Raw genomic sequence first — 17178 nt, forward strand, 5'->3', positions numbered from 1 at the left:
TCTGCTCTATCATGAAAACTTAAACGCGCACCATCGACTGTCATCGGCCGATCTCACCGCATCTTTGTCGTGTCCGATATAGACAATCGTAGGAAAGGGTCACGCGTTACTTGGCGAGCGAGCGGACCGGGGCTGTAAATAAAAGAGGAGCGATGGTCGGGAGCGGCGCGTCGGCCGGTGCATCTCGTCTGTACGCTCGAGCCACTGGGCGTGACAATATGCTCCTGCACAGGTGTACGAGCAAAGGTATAGGTAGGTTCGCCGAGGCGCCTCAGGGAAGAGGAACGAAGAGAGCTCTCACCGCCCACGCGATCGCTTTGCTCGTTCCTCGAATGAGACAGAATATAAGAACGAGCGAGACGGGGTTTTCGTGAGAGGAAGAGAAAGGAGCAAAGAGACGACGGCGGAGTAGAGGAAAAGGAAAGAAAAGGAGCGGAACGGAAGGAAAGGAAAGAAGGAGCGTGGAAAGGAGCCGTAGAGGATATAGGGGAAGAGAGTAGCGTATGCACGTTGAGAGAGGAGGAAGAAAAAGGTCGAAGGTGTAGCCTTCGAAGGTGGTGTGTGCTTTCGAGAACGAGTACGTGGCTGCACACCTGTGCCAATGCAGCATGGCACAGAGTCGCATAACAGGTGGAAAGGTGAAAGAAAGAAAGAGAAACAGGCGGAAAGAGAGCGGGAGAGAGCAAGAGAGGGGAACAGAGGAGAGGGAGATCCCCACTCGACCCCGAGTCTGCCAACTCGAACATAACTATACGCCCTCCGGGACCCGAGAGGAGGAGAACGTTCAGACTACCGCCTTCCTCCTACGTTCTCTCTCTTCTATCCATCTCTCTCTCTCTCTCTCTCCCTCTCCCTCTCTTTCTCTTTCTCTCTTTTATCCTTGTCTTTCTTCGACGCTTTATCCGTCTCTGTCCTTCTTTCCTTCACGGTCGCACTTCCGTTTTAACGTCGGCTAACTCTCGAGGCGGCTGCCGCTGCCGCGCAAACGCCGCCGACAAACGCGTTTTCACTTGGTGCCGATGAAATGGCCGACGAGAAAACGTTCTCCACCCTTGCAAGAGCGGCGACACACGCTGCGGAGAGATTGCAAAGTGCCGACCCGCCCCGGCTTGTAACGCGGTTTCTGGAGAAGCGCTCGCGACGAGGATCCTCAATGTTTCCTGTCTCATCGAGTTTCTTCTTCGCGGAGTTATTAAGGAACGAGTAGCTCGTCTGCGAGAAAAATTTTCTATGCTGTTTGTAATAGTTTGTTTTAAGGCATAAGGCGATTTAGTCTAGAGAGGAATTTTGTATGCTTATTGTCTGCGATAGTTCGATTTGAAATATGTATTTGTACCGCGTTATCGTAGAAATGGCTTTGCTTATTTTATCGACTTTGAAGAATCGTTAAAAAAGATCTCGCCATTTGCCGATAAAAACATTTTGAAAAGCAAAGGTGTATGTTAATTAAATGCGCTACAGTAATCTGTCAATTTCTAGAAACTCCACGACCACGTGCATGAACGAATTTCTAATTCTTGCTTCGTAATATGTTCGCATCTTATACATATCAATTATGCTGTAACTCTCAAGACTATTGACTCTAACGTAAGATTACTGATGCGTCGAGTATCAGATAAGACACGCAAAACGAAAAAGTAGAAATTAGCTAGATAAGACCGACTTACAGACGATCTACGTCATGAAGTATAATTAACATAATCGATGACTAACACACAAGCCTCGTATCTCGTCTCTACCTTCCATCTCTGCGTCTCATCCATAACCTGCAATTGAAAATCTATCAAACCCGATGAGATAGTCGCTACCAATCGACTAAAACCGACATGCTCGCAGCTACCAGATGATCCCACGGCGTTGAGACGCACACGAGGCTGACCATGCATCCAGGTATAGCGGGCCACGCCAGTACGAGCGTGTTTGCTTAAAACGCGTTCGCAGAATCTCGCTGCGGGATGAATTTAGCGGGACAGCGGGGCGGACCGGGGCGACGGGGTTGCGCGTGTGCAGCACGTAAATGACTGGCATAATAACGGTAATACATCGGGTATTATCTGCACGCGTTCGCATTTTTGCGAACAGACAGGTTTCTCGGCGATTCCCGCGAGCGAGCAAGCCGTTCCTCGCTTCCACGCGATGACCCGCAGTTTTTCAGGTCGCGCGGAGTATCCAGTCATCGCGATGCCGCTGATACGATCGTTCATGTCTATGAGACGTCGCCTCGCCTCAAGGAATCAAAAGAGAGAATCCAGCATTGTTCGCGTGTTTCGTATCCTGTACAAGGTTTCTTTTAACAAATATGGAAATTAGAGAGGTAAGAGATGTGCCGTGGTTCGTGCAGAGGATTCGAGAGGAATGCGATGAACTCGCGCGTGACGCCCTGCACGAGAGAGACGCGTGCCATCGAGGAGAACGCCGTGTCCGCTTCCACGCATTGCCACGGATAATGAGTTTCTCTGGTGCACGATGCTGTAATGGGCTTCGATTCGTTTCAATGTTACGCAGAGTTGCGAGAGACATACGTCTTAATATTTTTGCGTTTGTTCGCGTATTTCCACAGTTTATATTTCGATCGTGGGACCAGAATTTATAATATTTTTAAACGATGATTATGATAAGTTAGCCTAAAATTGGGTTTGATATACGAAGAATAATAAATAAAACGATACTTGTACGTAGACAAATATCTTAGAATTTTTTTACATTTCGAAGGTTATAAGGTCCCTCGTAAAGAATCGATGTGTCCATCGATAACGTTAAACGCGTTAAAGAGCCTACTGTGGAGTGATGCATCTAGAATGTTCCTCTTACGTCCAATATTTAAAGAAGCTCTTTTTAGTGTAGCTGCATGCTCATTTTACTTTACGCAAAGGTATTAAAGAGAAATGAAAATTATCTAGGTCTATTTACGTAATGTAGTATATCCTTTTTTCACATGGAATAAATGTAATATCGTCTAGTGTACACAAGAAAAATTTCATTCATGTTGCTCGAATAAGATGATACATTTATGCGAGCGATTCCTCAAAATATTGGAAACACGATAGAAGAAATGTTTCTTCAAATATCGCGAATTAACTTAAATTTACATTTATCTATCTACGTTGATTTCCCATTTTTTACATATTTATCATATTTATCAGGACAAATAATAAATAATAAATGTTCGTTTAACGTACTTACGTTATTCATTAAGGCACAGAATCAGATCGTCTTCGTTTTCTTTTTCTCGCGGGTTCTAGTCCGCTAGTAGCGGTTTAAATTTGCACCCACGGTTTTGCAACTGTTTGCATAATTGCTGATTAGTCTAGATTGTTGCACGCGAAACAGCATTGAAGACACCACGGCCGATCTTTATCGTTTGTTCTTTCGTTAGCGGATCCCTGAAACGTATCACCCCCTCCGCGTCGCCCGAGACTAACGATCCCGTTTAGCGAAACAGTAAGCGGGGATAATTAAATTTAATTGTGTATACGATCGCTGCAAGATTTAATTGGAGCAGTTGTAAAGCAACGATATTTGTTTAAGCTCACAGCTGGCTAATATCGAGTCAGTAACTTTTTCATACAGAACCGAGTTAAATTAGACAAGGTGCAATTATCCTCCTTAATACTTTTTCGTTTATTTCGTCATCGCGTCAATAATCTTCTTGCATAAAAATTGTCTTCTTCAAATTCAAATGTTTCATAGCAACTACGAATTGGACAATTGACAAGTTTTCACTTACGATTATACGTGAGATTTAATGATGAAATAAAATATGATTATTTGACTCAAGCCAAGTAACTTTCCTGTAATTCGTCAAATTCGGCTACGAGCAATTTTTAAGTCATCTACGCCCGAAAATGAACTACACATTTGACTTACCTAGCGAGATAACTCAAATAACCCTACTTTATTATGTACATTTCTTCCTCTATTCGAGCTGCAGATCTAATCTAACAAATCTCGTATCTTCGACTTTCGTCGATAACAGTGTTCCAGAGTTGCGTTAATTAAATCCCCGTTAGGGTATAGTTATACGTCGAATCGCTAAGTGAAACATAAGTTGGAAGCGAGATCGATCAGCGGATTACCGTATCCCGCGAGACTGAGATAAATGTCACGGTATAACACAGACAAGTTGGATCACGAAACGGCTTAATAGTACAAGACAAATTATCGGCTATTGATAGTCGCTTTCCGATCTCGGTAAATTCGTGCCCGCTAATATATAAATTTAGAACCTCGTCCCTCTTCTGCGGTTGATCGATAAATCTCGCGAGTCATACGCGAGCATCGTTAGCTCGTCACGTCGCGTGTACGTTCGAATTTTGTATCGGCGATATTAGCTTGCCAACCACGGTGTCTCAGACAATCAATTTCTCTGCTGGCCTCGATTAGCCGAAAATAATTCCGCTGCTAGATCGTAGCAGCTAAGCCGGTATCTATAACCCGCGTAAAATCGATCCATTCAAACAGGTTCCGACGATACCTAATAATACGGTACCTAATGCTTCATCTAATGATACGATCAATGATGATTTTATGAAAATTCGAAAGTAGAAAACCGCAAATATTTGCGATTAATTTACTTTCGCATGTATATCGTGCTTTGTATCGCTTGTTAACATTCTTTCTTTCCTGCCATTGATAACAAATATAATTGATCTACTTGACCATTTTCTTATCCACAAAGCCATGAAATTCCATGATAGAAAGTGTTGTGATTAACGTGGTCCAATGACTCTCGGTATAAACTATATTTTTTGGAAGCACGAAACGCGGGTGTTAAGAATAACGAGCGTTGATATCGTGATTTTGAGGTTGATCGGTAGCATAAAGTTACAGATCGACGATATCATTGTCGATTTGATTGACGATCGCGCGTCATGAGACTCGTTTATACTAAATAATAGTAAAGTAGATTGTAACTGTTTGCGAAAGTCTCTAAAATCTCGGTCACAAGGACGTTGGTCAAAAAGCTAATCCAAAATTCACAGAGAGAAACAAGTTTATACAAAAAACCAATTAACCTGAGCTTCCAGAAAACCTAGTTTACACTTAAAAATCCGCAATTCTCTCTTCCTCACCAGTAGAAACCCCACCAAACCTGAAATAAAATCAACAAGTCCTCCTACCTTCGACTGATCTTGCTGTTGCAGCAATTGTTCCCTGAGCAGCTGCAGCTGTAGGATCATCTCGGAGAGCCTGCGCTCCTTCTCTGCGAAGCTTTCCGTGAAGAGGAACGCTGACGCGCTATCCTGCTGGACCTGACTTTCCGTGTTCTGCATCCTGCCAGAGGCCGGGGGTGAGGGTGGCACGCTGTTCGCCACGCTGGCGACGCCTCCGCTGCAACGTACACCATCAAACCACGGTCAATTACGCTTTACGTACGTGTACACGCGTAGGGAGGTCGTTTCTCGTCCCTGTAGTTTGCACGGCACGGTGCACAACGGGCGAGAGAAACCGAGAGAGCCAACATGGAAAAAAAGGACAAAAAGTAAGAGAGCGAGAGGGAAGGCGATGAACAGACACAGAAACAGAGGAAGAGGGAAGAGGAAGCTGCACAAGCAGTCCTGGTACGTAGATCAGCCACGTACGAGGCTATTCGCGTGCGAGCAAGAGTTTCCAGTGGCTCTGCCGGTCTCTGGAATGGGATAGTAGTTGGCGTACATAGGGCCGGGAGCCAGGTGAATAATAGATAGGGTCGCGGCCGCGCAATCACGGTAGCCCGAGTGTTTGCCCCCGTGATGGGGTGTTCCTCGCTCTTTCCTTCCATCCCTCTCTGCCAACCCACCCTCCTATTCTCCTTCTCTTTCCTTTCCTCTGCCTTTAGTAGTCGTTTCGCTCGCTCTCGCGCACCTTTCTCCTCGTTTCACCGCGGTTTCTTCCTTCTAAAGTGCCCTCCTGGTCTACGCCCGGAGCTCTCGTTCCTCTCTCTTTTATACCGAGGAAAATGGACCACGAATAAGTGATACGGACGCATTGTGCCGGAGCAGCGGCAGCGCGATGGGCTATGCAACGAGAGGCGAGCATACGAAATCGTGAAGGACATCGTCGAACCAGAGGATAAGGACGAGGATTGAAAGAACCGCGCCTTCTGGAATCTAGGGCAATATACATATACGGAACTGTTCCGCCCCGAACTGTATGGCGTTTCTTACGGGGTCAACGGTTAAAGGGACGCTGGAATTTTAAAGACCGACCCTCGCTGGATGATTCAGGTGTGCGTTCTTACCGCGTGATGCGCGAATGGTTACGAAATCTACTTTGCAACAAAAGAAAAAGGCTATAGTTTTTCCTATTCTTTGACGGAACGATGTCGCAATGGTAGATCCATGGTGTTTGTTCGAAGCTTCGGGATAGTTTTGAACTTTTTTAAGGAATTTATAGCTTAAAAAGGTATCGATTATTTATGGAAAGCTATAGGTATCAAATGTAATAATCCTTACAAAAAATAGCAGAAAGAAAAATATTTAGAAGAAAGGGAAAGTCGTTGGATGAGTTCTATACGCTATGCAAGCTTAATTAGACCCTAAAGTACACATCGTACACGTTCCTCGCGACTCATCAACGGCACAAAAATCGCGCCTCATAAAACCGTTACCTATCGAGAAAAAAGATACGTCCTTTATCCTTGCGCGACCGATGAAAGACCCTTGCTGTGCGTGGCTTTCTTTCGAAAGATAATAACGCTCGGTGGGCGGCTACAAGATTCTATTCGCGCCTGTTGACCTCAGTATCAGGCAACAAAAGGCTCATTCTGTCGCTATTATCATCCCCGCTGGCGACGCCGTACGTTCGTAGGACTTAGCCTTTCCGGCTGACCAAAAATAGGCCATGTCACGCGTGTTGCTTCTTTTGTCACGCCAATTTTGCGACATACCGTTATTTTCGGCGGTCACGCGGTTAAAAATAAGGTCACCTACGGAGCTGAATGAACGATAAGAAGCGCACTAGTTTAATTTCGTCGATGGGGTACTCCATCTTCGATCATCGAACATCCAATAAAACGATTCGCGACACAAACGTTTCATCAAATGTTTGTGTATCGATCGTACGATAAGTTTGCAAATAAAACTGGATTACGCGTAAATAACGACTGCTTTCGATTATCTCTTTTCCTTTTCCCCTTGTTTTTACTTTTCGCCTCTGTTGGTTATGTGTTTTATCGCACGACATGCTATAACGTAATTTTGGTCGAAGCTTACATTCATTATGAAATTGATGATACTTTTATCTGCAGCGTGTACTCGACGGTTTATATCATTAAACGCTTGCACACGCGTGACACGCATGGTGGAAGTTGGCAAGCAGATATTAGTATCAAAAGTGGAGCGTGTAATAATAATATACGGATTTTTAAATGCGACGCGCCCATTTTAATTCCACGCGCGTCTCCGTTTACAGACATCACATACGGATTAATATACTTTCGATTAACAAGTTTTATTCCATTTGAATCTCTGTCGTTCTCCACTGAACGTAGAATCCCTTCTTGATTTATGGTTTTTAAAGACTATGTATTGAAGCTTTGTATATGGTAATACTTTTCCTTTCTGTCTTTCTTCTACCATTGACTTTGATATCAAGCGTAAGAGAAGTTAAATTGTAAAGGAAATAAGGCAAATTTATTGCCTATTGGCGATCCACTTCTTTCCACGGTTTAATGATTCACGGTATAGCAGCTGCAATCTGCTTCGAGCAGCGAATAATGCTGGTGTTGTTTGATTTAGTTTGAAAAGCCATCGCGGAATATCTAAGCAGAGAATGATTACAAAATAACAACGCTCTTGTTGCAGAACAAACGAACATTGACGATCCACGATTTTCTTTCTGAACCTTCGATTTAATTGATCGAAAATTTCCTGATCGAAAAAAAACCAACTTTTCGATATAAACTGCTTGACAAATCTTTTTGATTTTATTAAGTTTTTGGCTCAACCGCGTCATCGAGCTTCGAATAAGATGGTTTTATTGAATCAGCTTGAGAAGTAAAACTACTTTATCAAGCTTGAAATCTAAACATCCGAACTTTAATAAATATTGCTAGTGATATATTTCTTACAACGAAGTGTACAGTGGCTAGCTTGCTAAATTATAAATTATGGCATCTGCGAAAATAAGTGACATACGTGTTCGATCACACGGAATAAAATTTACCAAAATTCCTATGGAAAATTTTTCGAAATTGAGTCGAATCTATGCGCAAAATTTGTCAAATTACGTCGCTAGTTAGAAATTGTAAAATCTCCACGATAACAAATAATAAATCAAAATATCAACAATTTGCCGGCGTTAGTAACATATGTGTGTAAAAATCTGCCTACGTCGATCGATCAGAAGTAAACGCAATTTGCTCGAGTTCGCGATCGGTCGTTAAAACAAGTATTTCTATCGGAGCGGGGTCGGGTCCAGAATTGAATGTAATCCAAAAAGCGGGTGAACGTCACGTAAGTGCGAGTTGTCGTACAGTTGGCTGAATTTTGGAAGAATTTTGGCCCCGATACCCACGCGGCGTGTGGGCAGCGGGCTGGCACGATTCTGTCTGCTCGTTCGTGCTTGCCAAGTTCACCGGTTTGCTTTCAATGGTTACACGCTGCCTCGGGGATTGCATTCTGCCACGTTCCGTCTGCTTTTCGAACAGGCTCGATGTTACCAGTCAGAGAAGATTCCGCGCGACAGTTTTGTTTCAATCATCGGTAGGAATGTTTGGTAGATTTCTCGTGGCCGATGATTCGGAAAGGAAAACGAGGGAATTATAGAACGAAAGATACGCGTGGACGAATCACTGTGGCATATTTGGCAGATGATTCCGATTCTCGGTTGGAAAGGTCATGCACATCCCGTTGAAATTTTTTCATGACTTTCTTAGCAATTTCTGTGCTTTTCGTTTTCTTTCTATTTAATATTTAGAAACGTCGTTGAACTTTAAACTTTCTTTAAATTTATTATAAAACTTGAAATCTCCTTGTTTTAATTGTTTTCCAACAATTTTATGATTACCATACTGACAGTGATAACAAGTTTCTCGTGTTCCTTACGTCAGAATTAGGTAACTTCTTTACCAAAATAACGAGACAATTGGATCGCAAAATGCTCGAGATGCACGGCGCAGCTAAAATTCTAATTGTAGGCAAAGTATTCTATAACACGACGATAAAATTACTCAATGGCAATTTTTACTACCAAAGGTTAATTCCACCTTCGTGTTTCTAATAATATGCACAGTTTTCTAAAGATATATATACATATACATGGTTCTAAATTAAGGCATATTGTAGTTTGTCAACACAGCCAAAATAACATGTTCCAAACCGAGATACTCCAATAAATATAGAAGAAAATTATCTTCACATGTGAATGTATGTATGGTTCCTGGACATTAGTCGAGTTCTTTCATCACCCTGTACAAAAGAAGTTCGCAACGAGACGGTGATCCATAATTAGCCACGTGCGGATAATCTTTACTCTGTATCCTCGACGTTGTACATTGTGCGAGAGATGTTCAGAGAGAACGGAAAAACTTCCAAGCGTCCCCATCGCGCCGATACAAAGAATCAATTCATTCACGAGCCTGATTACATGGAGCAATTATTATTACGTGACCGTGCGATATCGACTTTGAATATAGTCTAATCGTATTTCGCGATAACGTACACACGCGCCTCTATCGTATCCACGATAAATCCCGCTCGTTTTACTTTTTTTCCGTCTTTCCACACTAGGCTTTTTTATAATAAGGTAAATTTCTCTTCGTGTGTGTTACTTTTTTAATTCGTTACTAACGAGAGTTTGTCGGAATTTATTATGATTTTATCATGATTACGGAAAGAGAAAGCTAATAGATAGATAGAATTCGTTACTGTTCGCGAGATAAACACGGTGCTTTCTGAAATATAATATTAAAAATGAAAATTTTGATTTTGAACATACCTCTGACTTTAGTTTATTCTACATCAATCAGGACTCGATGAAATATTTGCAACATTTGTAAAGTGGCATGTGTCAATGTCGAGTGAAACTTGTTAACACGAGAATAACTGCTAGAACCACTTTTTTTTTACAAGTTTATCCTGCAACTCGTTTTCAATTTGAAATTGCAAATTTTAATGCTCGTCGATTGCATACTTTTTATCTTAATAGATCACGATTGGTGTTACCTTTACTTTTTAATAAAACTTCGATCGAATCAACATTATAAAAGTCATATCTAAATGCACATAAAAAAAATATTACTTTTTATCTAGAATATTGCAATATGTTACTAGTTTCTGTTGTGAAACCATGTTTACTGTAAGCTAATGTAAATTAACCAGTGCCATAAAATTAGAATTAAGAATGTAAATACATTAACAATCTCGAAACACAATATTGCCTATAAGTATATTCTAATCATTTTCCAAGTAATTAGTATGAATGCCTACATTGATAATAGCATAATCACTTTCCAACTTTCAGCCCATTCATGGAGTTTCATCAAAATCCACGAGTACCTAACACTTCGCGGATCTTCCTGTACGTTTTTAACGTTCGCGTGAAATGGAAACGAAGGAAGGCATAGTCCAGGATAAAATGTCGACTCGTCCGATTTCTTATCGTCCTCTCCTCGGACGCGTTTCTTTGTCCCTGAGCCGAGAAGTTGGATATTTTCAGGCTCTCTCTCTGTGGACCCTTTGTTTTTTTGCCCTCGGCCCTCGCTCCCGTCTTTCGACGACTTCCTTTACGCTCGCTCCTCTTTGTATTTCACGGATGGATCTCCGTTCGGTAACGAAGAGTCAGTTTACGACTGGAATCTGTGGATCTTGTCGTTCTTCGAACAATGGACGCTTTTGTGGGCCACTTGCGGGGCCAAATTTAAGCAGTTCGCGTTGTTATTCTCCGCGGCCGATACAGAGGAGAGGACAGAATAGAAGCTCGATACTTCTGCTGTAACTCTTGACGTTGCTATCGGAGATGTTAGGGTTTTTCTCGCGTACGTTGAATCTCGAAAGAGAGTCTCGAGAAGAACGCGAATTACGACTCGAGAAATATTCTAATTCACATCGAACAAACATTCGCAAGGATATTTCTGTTAGCGTTAAATATTCTGGCGAGAAAGTTATAACTTGAGATTCAGATCGATTTTAAGATTGTGTGGTTAATATAGAACCTAGAAAATTGAAGTACGCGTTCAGATTTTTTAAAATTACCCTTATTCAACTTCTTGAAATGAAGTTTCAAGCTGTATAGAGATCTAGCGTAGTATGCAGGCTTGAAAAGTAAAAATCAATGATGAACGTTTCCAATGACAGTTTTTATATTTGAACAGCGATAGTTCTATGCTCGTCGTTACAAAACGGAAAGTTTATATATTGGACGATCTATTCGAAGGGTCGTGTTTGAAAAAAACAGCTAAAAAAATACTTGAAATATTTGTACATTGGACGATCTATTCGAAAAATAATGTTTGAACGTTTGAAATTCTACCATCACTATGGATGTAAAAAATAATTTGTTCCACGACGATTTTCTTTTAAAAATTCTGCCTTAATGTTGTATAATTTGAAGGACGAACTTGTCGGGAAAAGAGTAGCTTGTATAATTGGAGTTCGTTTAATCGTTCCTATATAAGCTACATTAATTTTTTCCATTCAAATAAACGAAGTTGTGCTATATGTGCAAATATACTTCTTATAACCGCTGTATTTATGGATTATGTAAAGTGTATAAAAGTGGCAGATAGCTGGTCGGAAGACAACAGCAGATTAAAAGCGTGACGATTGCAACATCGTGACGAATCCACCAGCCACGAGCGGCAGTTAGAACAGAAACAATATCTGCTAATTAAAAGGAGATACAGATTGCGTAATATGGACGACAACGTACATGAAACCGTGGCGGATCTCGTCAGAACTCGCGCGGTGAATCTGGGAAACAGGAAGGAACGCTCGCCAATGGAGTCGGCCTCATTTCCCCCGGCTGACTGGCCACTTCCTGGCGCCGTTTAATTAATGTCGTCCACTATCGTGGTAGAAACACAGAAAGGAAAACTGTAAATAGCCGATACGCGACAGCTGGAGCTACTCCATTTTCTAACGATGGACACTCCGATGTTTGTAAAGTTACTCGAGATACCTTGGATTCTATATTACAAAATGGTGAACTTTAAATGATGTTTTCTTTTTTCGGAAGATAATTCACGAGGGGATATCAAGGAAAATTCTCTCTTCGGAGATTTGAGAAATATTGTGCGGTTATCGCGAATAATGAAGATAGTCAAAGAAGAGTTATTTCAGGTTTTATATCTGAAATGCCGAATGATTACAAAAAGTAGCTGCGCGATAACAGATACATTTTAACGAAAATTGTTCGCTGTCATTTAGTTTTTAGATCGAGAGAGCGTAAAGAAAAATATAATTTTTCGCTTAAATTTTTATCGAAGTTTGTTTCCTCGACAATTTCGATTATTGTCGCTAACTTTAAATCCTATTTATATAGATTCCTTTAGATCGCGTAAGAAAGTTTACGATATTATATCTGATGGAAAGAAATTTCTTTGATAAGAAATTAGAAGCAAGTAAGAAAAATTAAATGTTCTTTGTATGAGATGTTCACAAATTTATGTTACGAATGGTAATTATTATTTTCCATATTAATTATTATTTATATCGGTAATTATTATATTCTACCATAGCTATTTCTTTCATAAACACGTTAAAAATATTATAAAACAAGAGCGATTCTTTCATATTCACAAAGTTCGTACCATTTCATTTCCAAATATCTCACACACACCCCGATTCATCCCCCTGAAATCCCCAAGAACTCGTTCATAATAGAACATGAACAAAACACTAACCAGTGCGCGTTGTGTCCGGTCGGCGTAGAGGAGGGTGGCGGACTGTTCCGCCTGTTATTACTGGTATCGTCCTGCAACGACAGCGACTCGCTGTTCATTTTACAGGTTAACCTCTTGAGAACGTCGTCCATGGATCTCTTACTCGTAACAGTTGTTGCGTTACCGCCGTTGTTATTGTTATTATTCTGCGTGACGGTATTGTTGTTGTTGTTGTGGTGAGGATGGCTCGGGTAATAGGGGTCGACGGTTAAGGGGGTTGGCGGCGAGCCACACTCCGAGGAGCTGGCCGGTTCCACGACACCACCCGACGACGATGATGTGTTCGTGTGGTGATGGTGATGATGATGATGGTGATGGTGATGGTGGTGAGGATAATGGTAGGAGGCTAGAGTCTCCTGGCTGGATAAAACGATCCTTTGTCGTTTGCTTTGCAGGGAATTCGACGACGGCGAGGGCGAATCTCGGAGATCCGGCTCGCTGGTAGTCGCCGGCGACGAACAGCCGGACGACTCGCAGTCACCTCCCCTCTGATGAGGGTAACACTCCTCGATATCGACGGGGGTGGTAGGACCTTCTTCACCGACGGCTACCTCGCCACCGGGACCACCGGTCACCGACGAGGTCGTATCCTCTTCCTCCTCGTTGGCGCCTGCCACTGTACCCGTACCGCCCCCGCCCTCCGATAGCTTCGTTGGTGGTGACTTCCTCTTTGAGGACATCCTCAGTCTGCAACGAAAAACGAAAACACAAATGGTTAGCTCTTTGATCCTTCGCATCGATGTAATTTTGTAAAGAAGCCCCCCGAAGAAACGATCGAATCTAATTATCTGAATGTAAACTCCTGCTGTGTGGAAAATCATAGCGAGAAGAATCAGTGAACTTCTGCTATATATAAACTCCAGTTACGTATAAATCGTTTATCTTCTAATGAATTTAGATAAATGGAATTCTATCGCAGTCAGGTGATGAATGCGCTTGTACGGCGATGTTCTCCGATGATAGGAATTCTGTGTCGGATTTAGCTCTGTCACACGATATAATAACAAGTTAATTGCTATATACATATATTATAACACATTGATATTCAATAACTCGAACAATCCAATATCATAATTAAAAAAGTGATATATTTTTTAACCTAATCCGATGACGAGGAATTGTATATTTCTTGCTCATTATTCGAGATGCTTCTGTGTCGCATAATTGCCACGTGTTATATATACGGAAAGGTATGAACGATATCGACACTTCATTTTTTGTCTCTTCTTCTATCACGTGGCACGATTAGTACTTTGTTTCCTCGTGTCACATATGATGTTGCATAACGTCTACAAAGTAGCAAGTGTGTCGCGCAATGATCGGAATTATCTCCGTCGGCGTTAAATGAGTACTCATGAATCTAATTATAATTCATAATGTAACGCGTTGACACGTGTCACGGTTAATGCTACTATGCCGTCGATAGACGATCGCGAGCCTATTCTTCATTGGTGATTCAATAGGAGAGGAGAAGAACACTGCCTTTGCGACTAAATTGCAAATCAATTGATCTTTGTCTTCACGCTTATAGCAACAATGTTGAAACTAGTAACAAAAAAATTACTCTGACGTCTTTCACATTACCAGTCACTGTTTCATATCCCTTAAAATAGCTAGCAAGACTGTCAACAAGTAATTTTCATAGTCATCAGAATATTACGCGGCATAAGAGGTTTTACTCAAAATTCTTTCTCTTCTTTCTAAATATTAATAAGAAACTTTGATCGTCGTAAGTCATTTAAGGAATATTAACTTAAACCTCCCTAACGTTCCATCTCCAATTATCTATGCATCTTCCTCTGTCATTTCTCAAACCTAATTTAAAGATACGTGGTTACAATATTTATTTTTCGTATAAAAAGATTAGTCAAAAAATGTACAATTAATTCCATGAACGGAAGACACAAGATATCATTTTAAAAATAATTTTACAGAATCTCAAATTCTCATCCATCATTGCAAACTTTCGTTTCTCAGTCTCAACCACAATTTTAGGATCAATAATCCTTTCGTGTATTAATGAATAAATAATAAATAATAGTAAAATATTAACGAATAAACCAAGAAATATATATCATCGTTCCAAAAACAATTATACCAACATCTCGCACCCTATTACCAATCCATCCTTCTAACCCATCCTCTGAACTCAATTCAAGGACAGACAGATATACACCAACTTCAGGCAAGCAGTAGAAATCTCGAGATCGCCTCCTTACACCTATTCACCGAATACATCGTCTAAACTCTATCTGTCACTAATTTAGCAACGGACTCTAGTCCAGACTAGTCCACCAATTTCCGTCTCCAAATTACCAAATCTAAATCTAAATCTCGCGATCGATCGGACCCGGCTGAGAGTTCGTGATGCTCCGTAGAGAATTACATAATCGAACATAAGGCGCAATAATCGAGCGTGATTATTAAGCATGGATTATTGTTGTGTACGCGTGTTGTAACACGGTCTATCCATCAATCGGCGCGCCTGCGGGCGGGGGAAATGGTCGGCAGATTATCTTCGGCTTCTGGTGAAGACGAGCGAAGGTTGCGAGGTCAACTCAACGATCCGGTACTTCTTTCAGCTCCAAAATCATCCGACGAACCGATATTCCGAAATCGTGTTCTTCTATTGAAATCGATCATTCTTTTCGAGAAATTTGATCGGATCGACTGTTGCTTGATTTTGATTTCAGAACACGATAAATATTTTTAATATTTGCCGTCGATTATTCTTACTGTCACCCTTGATGTTTATATTTGACCGAATCGCGTTTTTTTCTTGACAAAACTATCTGTTTCCTTAGAAAAATGAGTCATTAGTATAAAGTTCAGGTTTTACGCCAATTAATCTTTAGTCTAAGGATAACAACTTTTATTTTTTCCATAATTAGAAAATTGTTCTTTTTATCTTCGAATCAGGCCTCATTTGACAGTAAAATTAGTTCTCCTCACTCTTATACTTAATTAGAAATAGGAAAATTGTTCTATTAGATTCTATTAGATTTAATTTCTTTCGGAATCTTTCTTTTTTCTTGTAGTAGAAGAAACGATATTCAATAAATACCGTGAACAATTAAATCAGAGGAGGAATTGAATCATTCACGGTAATCACCAGAAAGAGATTTTTTCGATTCCCATTGTTTTCCTGGTTATTATTCCTGGTAAACTAGAATGTTTGTGTTTCATAATATGAAGGAATAACGTACATTATATACGTTAGTTCCAGAAGGAATATTTCGTAGAACTATTTCTGTAAACGTCAGAATTTTTAGTGCGTATTACTTTAATCTAAAGATGAATCGAATTGAAATCAGATTCCATCGAAATACAATGATCGTGAGGTAATATACGTAACGTATATTTATTCTCTTCTTAGAAGGAAAATATTACACTTTAGTTCTAGGGTAATTAACAGGTAGAATAGTTTCTGAGAGCAGAATTAATTTCACTTATGAAATAGACAAACCGATATCTATCGACTTATGAATCACATCGCTGTTTCCATCTTTCGTCCAGGGAAATAATATACAATTATCTGATTCTGAGAAGCAGTCACGGTTTAAATGTTACGAGCTTGTTCAATCCGGAAATGGGATGATACTTCAGATTGGATCAGTTTCTTAAGCTAAAAAAAAACTACAAATTAGATAATTATACAATTAATTGTGCTCCATCATTGTTTTTTACGAGGAAACAAAGTAGTTTTCCTGTTTTACAAACAGAAATATGTACCCACCTCGTGCAGACGAACAAAGCGTAAACGTTTATTAATTGAACGTTGTGGGTATCTCATATTAGACCGATCTTCCAAGTAAAAATCATCAAATTGTCAAGTTTTGTCAATTATTGATAAATCCTCAAGTCGATAATTACCGACAGAACGATGTTTGTAAAAGAAATCTTATTTCTCCAATTTCGGACAACCCCTGTACGATTCTATTTCTCTAGCGTTCTCCAATTTCTTCAACACGACGATAACGTTCTATCCATCGACATCTGGACGCGTCGATGAATTTCACATAACTTTCTTCCTCGTCATATGTGAGTAAGAGACTAGTTTTTTCGTTGCTGGTCGCGAGAAACGCGTAAGCTACACGTGCACGAATGCACGCGCGCGTCTCTTCGATGATTGGGTGCGGTGAACACGTGCTTCTTCGCGAGAAGCAGCATGTGGTACGCTCGTAGCTCGCCCGAAAAATCTGGATTTCAATAAAGCAGTATAGTTCTTCACCGATGAATCGACCACGCGTGAAAGAATTGTGGCTGGAGTAGCATGTTGTTAAAATAGAGGAATTTTACGGAAAAGTATCTTTCAT

The 17178-nt window shown here is 40.7% G+C and overlaps 1 protein-coding gene across 4 annotated transcripts in view; it reads right to left on the reverse strand.

Moving 5' to 3' along the window:
- LOC117213563 (transcription factor SOX-6) overlaps positions 1 to 17178 on the reverse strand; it is a 324095-nt gene that overhangs the window by 37188 nt on the left and 269729 nt on the right. For all 4 annotated transcript variants that reach the window (XM_033459009.1, XM_033459006.1, XM_033459008.1 and 1 more), the window contains 2 exons: positions 12824 to 13549; positions 5121 to 5331 (listed from right to left, as the gene is read on the reverse strand). In XM_033459009.1, the coding sequence (XP_033314900.1) occupies positions 5121 to 5331; positions 12824 to 13549 (937 nt within the window). The remainder of the gene's footprint in view (positions 1 to 5120; positions 5332 to 12823; positions 13550 to 17178) is intronic.

The sequence above is a fragment of the Bombus bifarius genome, unplaced genomic scaffold, assembly GCF_011952205.1.
Source record: "Bombus bifarius isolate JDL3187 unplaced genomic scaffold, Bbif_JDL3187 scf7180000009125, whole genome shotgun sequence".
Lineage (NCBI taxonomy): Eukaryota > Metazoa > Arthropoda > Insecta > Hymenoptera > Apidae > Bombus > Bombus bifarius.